The sequence below is a fragment of the Acanthopagrus latus genome, chromosome 23, assembly GCF_904848185.1.
Source record: "Acanthopagrus latus isolate v.2019 chromosome 23, fAcaLat1.1, whole genome shotgun sequence".
In the NCBI taxonomy this organism is placed as follows: domain Eukaryota; kingdom Metazoa; phylum Chordata; class Actinopteri; order Spariformes; family Sparidae; genus Acanthopagrus; species Acanthopagrus latus.
In genome coordinates, this window is record NC_051061.1 from 3847388 (window position 1) to 3858393 (window position 11006).

Here is an 11006-nt window from a genome sequence, read left to right on the forward strand (position 1 = left end):
AATATTTTATGGCTCAGACGGATTTCTCGAAAGATCACGGCATCTTTAATCCTAAATGATGCATTTAACTGCGTGTGTGTGTGTGTGTGAGACTCTCTGCTTGTGTGCAAATGAAAGGATATCATGTTCGCACATGAGGGGCATTATGGTGTGTGTGTTTGCGGGTGTGTGTGTGTGCACAAATGTAAATCCATCCATCCACTGCCGAACCATCTGTTGTTGTTTTGGAAGCGTTTTATTTATTCAGCTATTTATTTACAATCACACAGTACGCATCGAAAGTGAAACCACAAAGAGATTTCCATTGTTTCACGATATACAACACACACACACTCACACACACACACCGATGTGCGGAACCAGACGCTCCGAGCGAAACTCCTTCAAACGCGAGTGCAGGAAGGAGCCACAGCAAGACAGAACAATAATCAGTAGAAACATAATAAACTAAATACAACACAGTTTACAGGACAAATCAAGTTGACACAGTCTGGAATGAGAGAGTTGTCGGGCAAAACAACAGGGAAACATAAGGGAAAAGGAAAAATAAGAAGACGCATGCTTCAGCTCTGCAACAGCAGCTCCAGACTTACAGAGAGAATGTGTGTTTCTATTGTTTAATACCATAGTGCAGCTGAATAAAAATGAAATCTTACCAAATCAATGATGGTGTGAAACTGAAGCGCACTGAAGATTAATATTCAAGTTAGAGGTCATTTCATGTTTGTCTGGTTACAAATGAAAGAATATCCCTCCTATGCAGATGATGTGGTACAAAGACATTATGTGTGGTGTTTTTTAGCGGATGGGGGCCTTCAGTGCTGCATCCACCTCCTCCTCTGGCTGCAGCGTGTGCCACTGGGCCACTGGACGCCTGGGATTGGCCAGCATGTCTGACCAGTGGCGTAGCCCAACGCCTGAGGCGCCGTAGCCGATCCAGGCCTTGCCGATGGCGTCGTTGCTGCCCAGCTTGTCGTAGTCGTAAACAGTGATCAGCACCTGGACTTTCTATACGTGGAGACAGCAGAAGAGGAGAAGACCACAGTGAGAACAAATTCTTATGTATGTGCATATTTTAATTCAGGAGGAGGGAAATGTAGGTTTTGAGACATCATGCACCTGTTCGCAACTGACGTTAGTAGACCCGTCAGAAAAGTCTTTTATCCCAAAATGGTGATTATGATGATTTAGGAGAAGTGAGCATTTACAAAGCAGTGAGGGTCTAATGCAACACATTAAGTTGCATTTTGACAAAAGTTGTCTCCAGCAGTATTGGTTTATGGACTACTGTTTTGGAGACGCCAGCTCGGTACTGAGACTGTCACCATCTTGGTCTTTTGGAGCCAGAAGTGACCATATTTGGACGACAGTGTCGAGCTAGTTAGGACTGTCACTGCCACATCTCTATCCTGATTGGCTTCACCATTTAGACCTGGAAGCTCCATCTATTTATACAGTGTGTATTATCGACGAGGTTGAACATCCCAGTCTGTACTGCTTCAGTTCTGACCATACTACTTTAAACTCTCCTGATAGACCCTTACTGCTACAATACTAAATCACTTGGGTGCCACCTTAACAGTTCAAAATACGCTTGTTCCTCATAAAAGGGTAAAACATCATAGAGTTTGTGAGTGCTTCTATGTAGTTATATAACAGCATAAACCCATATATAAGTGTAATATAGAAGGTTCCTGCTTTTTGCTCTTTGTCATTTTAAGCAACAGACAGGTCTAGAGCGCAAATATGTACATTTTTTTCTCAAATCAGTTAGGCCAAGGATTTTAGAAGTTACTGAACATGTGATTAGACTACGGTAAAAATGTTAATGAAGCAGTCTGCAGGCATGCTAGCAGATGCTAGCAGATCAACATGCTCAAAATGACACTGCTAACATGCTGATGTTTAGCAGGTACACCATTTAATGTGTTTACCATCTTAGTTGACTGTGTAAGCTTGGTACCATTCAATATACATCAGTGTCAGACTGCAGGTGGTCCTGAAGGAAATCAGGGTGAATCACCAAATTCAGTAGGATTCATCCGACATTGCCGGTCCCAGAGCAAGATTCATGTTTTAGCCCCCAAAACGGCACCTTAAGTTTAAATGCTAAACGTAAGCTCATACAACTTAAATGATTAGCTAGAACCAGCATATGTCAACGACAGTGTGTGTCATGTTTAACTCTGAGCTGTAAATGTCAGAGGAAAATGGAAGTGGCCCACATGAGAAGTGTCCAAACCTGGATCTGGGAGAAGGGGATCTCGAAGCTGAAGCTCTCATTGAAGTAAGGATTCAGAGTGTTCTGTTTGACTGATGTCTTCTTCTTCTTCAGCCGCTTCCCATTGTGCTGCAGCACCACCTTAACAAACGGATCTGAGAGAGAGGGAAGATATCAGATATTGAATCATAGTAGTCAGCATGAAAATCATATCTGCCATCAATTGCCAGTCTCAGCATGTATGCAAGTATGTGTGTGTTCACCTGACAGTCCTCCGACGTCCATCTTCTTCAGGTTCTTGGCTTCCATGATGTTAACCGTCAGCTTACCGGCCGTGGGGACGTACCGAAGGGAAATACAGATATCACCCAGCTTCTCTTGCTGTCGGGGACAAAACATGGACGCGTTGTCATTTTGCACATTGCTTTGGTAGCTTTAACTGTTGGCATCAACTTTACATTCATTATACGTTTCAGTGGACGTCTGTAAAATCACATACCTCCTCCTTCTCTCCTCCGACCAGATCCTTCCATTCATGTATTGGCTGCCCGAGGTCTATAGAGTTCATGGGGATTTTAATCTCACCGATGACATCATGCTTACCGAAACGATCAAAATCAAACACCTGCAGCACCAGAGTCTGACCAGCCAGGTCGTTAAATGGGATCTGGAGAGGGGAAGAAAAAAAAAGGTTAACTCAAAGGTTAAAACACTTCACGGAAAAGTGGATGTGTCCACTGACTAGTTTAAACATGCCACTGATAATATGATCAAAGCAATTTAATTTTAATGTTAATGTTAAACATGGTCTCCAGCATTGTTAAGATGTACATACCTTGAAGGTGAAGGTCTCATTGAATACAGGACAGAGGTTCTTGCGCTGGACTTTGGTCTCAAACTTCTTCTTCTTGTCCGGCAAGAAGTAGACTTTGACGTAGGGATCTGAGGTCCCGCCCATGTCCATGGCTGGAAGGTCCTGAGCCTGGATGATGCCAACTATCAGCTGGAGAAGAAGAGGAGATAAGTGAGATAACTGAAGGGTCAGATATCCTGTAGCTAGCTTTTCTGAGTAAGGGGCACCATCTTTGCTAAATCCTTGTAGACTGAGCTCACTAATTATTTCTGTGCTTGGAAGGTTGAATATTGGTGTGCATTGCAAATGTACAGGTGTGTGTGTATACCTGGTTATCAGTGAAGTTATAGTCCAGTGAGTACTCCAGTTTGCCAAAGGACTCCTTCTCCTCCTCTTCCTTCCCTTCTTCTCCCTCCTGGAAGTCACCCAGCACAGTTCGCAGTTAACAGACAATTTCATTAAAGTCATACATTCTGTATTCAGACTCTTGATGTGCTGCAGCCTCTGCAATGCACAATGTAAAGTGAGTAAGTCAACATTTAAAGCAGCTGTAAGCTCTGTATTCCAATAGTAATCACTGTTATAGAGTGTATGGTCAGTAACCCATGTCCCCCTCAGCAAGCAAAAGAGAAAAGACATTTTCTGCCATCCCTGGACACTTTATTCAATCAGGACAGAGAATTCCATAGGGGGTGATCGGTCTGCTTTGGGGAACAGAACCAGGTGATGGCTAATACTACCAAACAGGCCAATCCATGAAAAACACCTGAAGAAAAGAAAGAAGCAAAGAGACCTGCCTCGAAAAAAGATAATCAGGTGTGTTGATGTAAAGAGAATGGAGGGGGCCGCTAATTGCAAAACGGACAAGAAGTTCAAATGTTTCATGAGAAAGCACAATGTTTTAAAATATTTTGCAGAGACACAGGTTTCCAACTACCAATGACCTTTCAGCAACAAATGTCCCATTTACAGGATTCTGAAGCGTGCATCTACTGATGGACAAGAGGCTCGTGATTATTACAGTGTGGAACATAAACATAAATGACATGCTCCTTAGCCTGGCTGTTACGTTACGTGAGTTTCCTTCTGCGTGGTGATACGGTTAACGGGTGTAATTCCTACATGAAATTGCTCACATCGAGGCCCAGTGGATTGTCTTGACACATTGCAGTTCACTTTTTGTGTATGTACGTTTTTGTTGCTTTGAGCACCACAAGCTGAGTTGCATCTGTTTCCATCATATTCAAGAGAAGGCAGGCATCTCTACAGCAGAGTTCCAAATCTCTGCAAGTCACGCCAATAAAATCCGAATGGGTAAACAGAGCTACAGGTAACAACATAAATATGTATTTTTGATTTTAGGGTGAACTGTTTCTTTTATTCTTTGAAAAAAATCTGTATTCCTCATCGATGCTTGTTTCTGTAAGCTTCTCCAAACTGTATCCAGTCATCAGGCAACAGCAGTCATCGCTTTAGGCTGCTTAGTTTAAGCTGTCAGTTCATACATAACTGGTCAGAATCTGGAAAAAAGCCAAACAGCTGTGGACAGTGAAGCTGTGACTACAGTCAGATAGAAAACACCACAGCTATTGCTGCTGCTACCTCCATACCATACAAACTTAAATCTGTGCTTAAAGAAATACGTTAACATTGGGATGAATATTCTTATTCGCCTTTTACCTGAGAGTTAGATGATAAGATCAATGCTAAACTGTACATTCAATATGCACTACTGCCCAGCAGCTGGCTATCTTATTACTAGACTAGAAACAGGAGAAACGATTATTTATTTGCTCTGTCTGAAAATAAGTGTCTGTCAGTGACATCAGCATTTTGTTGCCTCTGGATAGAATGTGTTTGCCATTTCCAGCCTTAAGCTAAGCTAATCAGCTGTCAGCTCTAGCTACATATTTATCACAAAGTCATGGAAGTGGTATCAATAGTCCACTCCATCTCTCAGAAAGAAAGCTAATGAGCACATGTCTCAACTTTAAATGCATTATTTTCAACTGTAACTATTGAATTTTAGACCAGCTCTACAACCTGCTAACTTGGGGAGGCTGTGTAGTAGTCTCTTCAGACAAAATACTTCCATAATCAGATTGATAGTGTCACCATGTGACAACTAACTGTACACCCAGCTTGACATCACCCACCAGTTTGTGGACTACTGTTTTGAACCCCTGCGGCATTATGGCCATCGCCATCTTGTTTTTTTCAAGCAAGAAGTGGCCATATTTGGATGTGAGGGTAGAGCTGGGGAGGGTAAAAGTCCATTTCCATTCTAAATGGGATCATAATTTGCTAAATGAAAATCAGGCTGTATTGAAGTAGACTTAAATCTAGTAATTGAGATTATAAGCTCTTTAGGAAAGTGTTAACTGATGTAATAAGTCAAGTGAGAATGAGGGTGATTTTCTCATAAGCTTGTGTTCAATCTGACTTCTTTTTGAAACCAGTGGAGCTGCCCCCTGCTGGCAATTAGCATGAATGCAGGTTTAGGGCAGTTTCACCACAAGCTGCATCAATATTTCATACAGCCAGTTGTGATGACTCAGGAATACACAAGACAAAACCTGTTTACCATGTCTTTTATTTTACCTTCTTCTCATCTCCTTCCTCTCCTTCCTTGTCCTTCTTCCTGCGCCCTCGTCCTCCCTTCCTCTCTCGGACCTTCTTGGGTTTCTTGCCTTTGTTGATGCACTTCTTATAGATGCAGAATCCCATGCAGGCGATAAGGGCAAGGACCACAACCACGATGGCTCCTATGGCCCACATGGGCACTGGAGAAAGGGGGGGGGACAAAGGCAGGTTGGTGCTTTTGCAATTTGATAGAAAACAGGGATGACACTATTTGGGTGAGGGGCTCAATACTGAGGTGAGGTGGTCTTATGAGGTGTTTGGAAAAGCACCCATGTAAGCTAGTGTTTAGAGGACTTTACATGTATTTCTTTTTACTTACACTTGAGTTTATGATCTTCAAGAGCGGAGCACAGATGTCACATGAGGAAATGAGAGAGGACAGAATAAAATGAAACACATGAAAGTTGAAAATGAAATGAAAAGATGGTTAGATAATGGTATGTATGTAATAGACTAATTACTATAAGTCTGTGTGTGTGTTTGTCTGTTTGTCTCCAAATGCACCGGTAAATCTGGTGAAGTGGCTTCAGTGTGGCTTCTCACTAAAAATACTGTTGCCACACAAGAACTCATTCCTCTTTATGTCATATTTCCAACAGGACTTGAATGCAAATGTCATGTTTACTTTTTGTCAAGCCATATCGACTTCCACTGTGATCCTTAAGCTATTCTGGTTTGGCATCAATTTCACTGGAGGGCTACTCCAGTTATTTACCATTTACTACCTACATAGGGGTGAAAAAATGTTAAAACCCAAGGCGTTTTAGTTAAAAAATATTGTAAACTTCAAACAAAATCAGTAGTGTTACATTTTACAGCTGTTTTTTACAGGCTGAGTGGTTGTCATTATAACTAGTAAACTGACCTTTATGTCTCAAATTGTGCACTAATTAAATCATTCAGTCTTTGAGAACACAACTAATTCATCTCACTGTAATTTTGGTATGTTTAACATGTGTGCATCTGTGTGCATGTGCTCACTTGGCAGGTGTGTGAGCTCATTGAAGAACTTGTTCTTCATGCTGGCGAACTGGTGGTTGGAGTGGTGTGATGGGGGCGGGGGAGGTGGGGGCTCCCTCTCCTCCTCGGCCGCCCTGCGGAGCCGCGCCCCCGCCGCGCTGACCAATCGCATCGCTGCTCTGCGAAATCAGAGGAGAGCAGACAACAACCGGTCAGTGATTTTTGTAATCAGTAAATCTGTTTCTGGGACGTTAAAACCACCACAGAACACATTTGCTCGGTCTTCAGATGTGTCCTTCTGTTAAACTTCATCCTGTCTGACCTTTCACCCGCCAGAAATCTCTTTAATCCTCTCTCGCCCCTTCTCCCTCCTGCCTTTCACCATTTCTTCACTTTTTGGTTTCAAGAATCTCGCTTTTATTTGATCAAGGTTTTGCTGAAACAGATGTAGTATCATGTGACATCCCAATAGTGAAGAATGTCCTACTCACATTGTTGACTTTAGCAAAAGAAGCAACATCACAGTGTGAAACGACTGGAGTTGTTGGTCTTGCATTCAAATTTGAAAGCCATTTTATATTATATTGTCATGAGTTGAGGTGGCGCTAATTTGAACTGCTTTATATAGTATTAAGTAGGCCAATGTGAAACTGTATTTGAAATATAATATTAACTCTTAAACTGCAGAATAGCATCTAACTATTTATGACTATAGCTGTATGATATTTCCCCCTGAAATGTAAAAGAGAAGATTCCCATTTAAGCCATTATTGCAAGCATATGACTGGGTAAAACTTTTCACATCAGCCTCTGACTAATAATTGAAATTATGAGACCATCTTTGTCTCCCACTCAGTGAGACAAATAACAGACATGTCAACTAGCTGTTGGCGGATTGGCTGCAAATGCAAAATGTTATAACATCAAAATAATATCCATCTGATTGTAACTGCTACAGATACTGCTAATTGCTAAACCAAGTTGAAATAATGGCTTATCCCATTCTGACAATATTATGGGAATGCAACGTGTTAGCTACTCGGCAAGCTAGCTCATTATCAAATTGGCTAACAAGCAAACAGTTAGTGGTTAATGGTTAACATGATAACGTAAGGGGTGTAAGAGCATATTAAATACAGAAGTTCAGTACACTATAAAGTATGTGTACTTTCCTTGAGTATTATTATTAGTGCACATCTAGAGCATTAACTATTCAGGAATATTCTTTTTTTTTGCACTACAGTCATTTCTCTTTCATACACAGTACATAGTCTACACAAGGTTTGCTTGAAATGATTTGAATTGCTTCTTTGTAAGTATGAGTAGTCATTAATTTTAAGTTAATGGGAGCAATCTGGAAGATAGTTAATTGTTGAGTCTCATTCCCAGGTCGTCAAATACTGACTGGTGGGTTTGGCATTCGGTCTGACCCAACAACCCAAAGCATCAGTGTCTGGCCACCTGGGAATGAGAAGTAAGCAGTGTGTGTGTGTGTGTGTGTGTGTGTGTGTGTGTGTGTGTGTGTGTGTGTGTGTGTGTGTTCATTCTAGCTCATTGCTTGCACGCACGTGATAATCCCCCTGACTTTGCATCAACAAGGCTGGTTGATGCACACACGCAGACAATCATACCATCAGACATACGTGAATTTATTTTGATTTGCTCTCAGACCTTTAGCGCAGCAGATATTTTCACTTGACTTTGACATAGGTGTTATAAATAACATTAATGATGGCTCGCTTATATTCTGTGTCTATCAACTCAGCCAGCATGAACAATAATAGGGCCTGAAACATAAAATATCAATGTTTAATTTGCATGCCACTCTCTTAAGGGAATTGTGAGCCCTGTAAAGAGTTGTCAGTGCACTCATACACACACTGACATTTAAACACACATACATAGGCCCCACCCACGGCAGACATCCCTCTGTCACTGTGTGGCGACGTAACAAGATTAATTGCCAAAGGTAATCCAAAAATCCCTCGGCTTAGACAAATTAAGGACAGTTTGCCTCTCTGGGTCTCCTCCCCTTTCACCTCCCATCCTATCATCTCTCCTTTACTCCTCCTCTTCTGTTGTCCCCCTCTGTCTGTCATTTATCCTCCCCCATGACAGCCAATATAAAGAAATACACACACAAACATAAATACACATCAGATTTTTAAACTGAGATCTACTGTAGACGGTGAGCTCTGTTACATTAACCCTGTCATTGCCATGGAATTGCATAATCAGGATTAGAGAGGGACACCTCTGCGTGTGTGTGTGATTGTTAGATCTGTTAATACACCACTGTCTTTGACCTCCAACTGAATTAAAAGTCATTCGTGTTTGGAAGGTAAATCTAAAGCTGCAGCCAGCAGCCTGTAAAGCAGCCTGACTCATTTAAAAGCCAACAACGTCAGACAATACACCAAGAACATTTATTGGCCAGGAACAGTAACTCCCTGTAGAGTTTACAAGTTGATTTGCTTTAGATATGCTAGATGGCAGTTTTCTTTCCTTTGGACAGAACTAGGCTATCTGAGCAAAGCTAATGGCTAACAACATCCGGCTAATGGGCAGTGTCCAGGAAGTGGTTTTTTTTGTTTTGTTTTGGGGTTTTTTTTCTTCCTGAGGCAGAAAAGCACTGGCTGTGCATTCAGGCGTTCTGAGATGATGTGTTTGTGTTCTGGGAGAAAAAACAGCTGCACGTGCAGAAATATCTTGACAGCCGCCACTGTATTAATGACACTGCCCCTTTGCAGTTTAATACCCATTTTTTGTTTTTGTTTTTTGTTATTTACATCTGAACATCAGAGCATGGAGAATCTGGCTGCCTGACATAAGAAGAAAAAGAGCAACGACGACACCACCAGCACCTACCAGAAAAAGGGCTTGGAGCAGTTGCACTCGGAAAAAAGATGCTGAGCACTGCACCTTTTCCTAAGAGAGTAAAAGGAATAAGCCCATTTCCCAAAGTGTCGGGCTGTTGCTTTAAATGAGACAACTCATGAACAAAATGGAAAATATGTTTAAAACTATGTCTTTAACTCAAAATTGTAGTATCTGTTTCAGTTTGTATATTTCAGTTGGTGACCATCTGGTGACAAAAGGCCAGTAAGAAAGACACATTGTTTAGAATCTCAGTTTGGTGTTCCTCACCACTAAGCCCCTGATGGTCTGGCATTGCCTAATTTTCAATGAAGTCATATTTGGCAATTCCCACTCTTTGCAGTGTCAAATGTCCACATTAAAAAACAAAACAAAAAAAAAACCTGTTCATTCTGATTGTTTTCAGAGCCAACATTTACTAGCACTCACTCACCCAGAACTGTCTGTTCTAATTTAAGGAACAGTTAAGGAACAATTCACCCAAAAGTGATTAATTATCTACCCACCCCAAGGCGTCTCTTTATTTAGTTGAATTTATGTCTTTGTGATTAAAGAAAGTAATTCAAAGGATAAGTTCACTCAAAAATGAAAAACTCAGTCATTATTTCCTCACCCCCATGCTATTGGTAAGCCGGGTGAAGTTTTGTAGTTGACAAAACATTTAAGAAGCCTCTCAGCGAAACAGAATTGCAGCATTCTCCTATATAATTGTAGTAGGTGGATAAGGACTCTCTAAAAACCTAAAATTACAACCCAAAACAAAGCATAAAACAGCTTGTCTTGCATTATCCACGTCTCGTTAAGCTCTGAAATCCAAAATTGATTCAAAAAACACTTCGTTTACACCCTTTTTAAAGCCAAAATCTTCGCTGTAGCTGCCAAGCTAAAAATGTTAGCATGCCCCCATTGTCTGACGTAGGTAAACAAGCATTATGAGGATGCAGGTTTTGGATGCAATCAATGTACAGAATAAAATATTAGAAAATGAACTGAAATGGTAAGGAAATGCAGATTTTATGGCAGGTTTTACAGGAGGGGACCTAAATTCATATCGGGGGAGAAAAAAAAGGAAAATGATTTGATATTCGATAACAAAACAAATGTCCAATCAGTCAGTCTAGAGCTGGTAATGTAGATGCTTTGGATAAAAACACAGACGGAGTCCTGTGAATTTCCTGCCAGGACACTGTGGGGTTGCATAATGACATTTTAGTGTGAGTTCAGAACACCCCAAAATCAGGATGATGACCACAGTTCTTATCTAGGTCGCAGCAGATTTAGGCTGGACTGCTGCCAACAACTCACATCAGATAGTCAGAGACCTGGTCAGGTCAATGTGGGAAGACATGTCTTTGTCTAGGGACTGCAGGATGGTGAATTCATAATTTCAGAAAGCCTAAATTAATGGAGCAATATGCAAGGCTGCTCAGAGGTAGGACGATTAGAAATGAG

At 41.3% G+C, this 11006-nt stretch overlaps 1 protein-coding gene across 1 annotated transcript; it reads right to left on the reverse strand.

The window, feature by feature from the left end:
• Positions 1-234: 234 nt before the first annotated feature.
• syt5a (synaptotagmin Va) lies at positions 235-6865 on the reverse strand. The gene is made up of 9 exons (XM_037089130.1): positions 6699-6865; positions 6037-6051; positions 5676-5857; positions 3403-3489; positions 3057-3224; positions 2721-2888; positions 2485-2602; positions 2243-2376; positions 235-1008 (listed from the first exon to the last, which is right to left on the reverse strand). Exons 1-9 carry the CDS (start codon positions 6847-6849, stop codon positions 799-801), a joined length of 1233 nt encoding a protein of 410 aa, XP_036945025.1. The 5' UTR covers positions 6850-6865; the 3' UTR covers positions 235-798.
• Positions 6866-11006: the final 4141 nt, after the last annotated feature.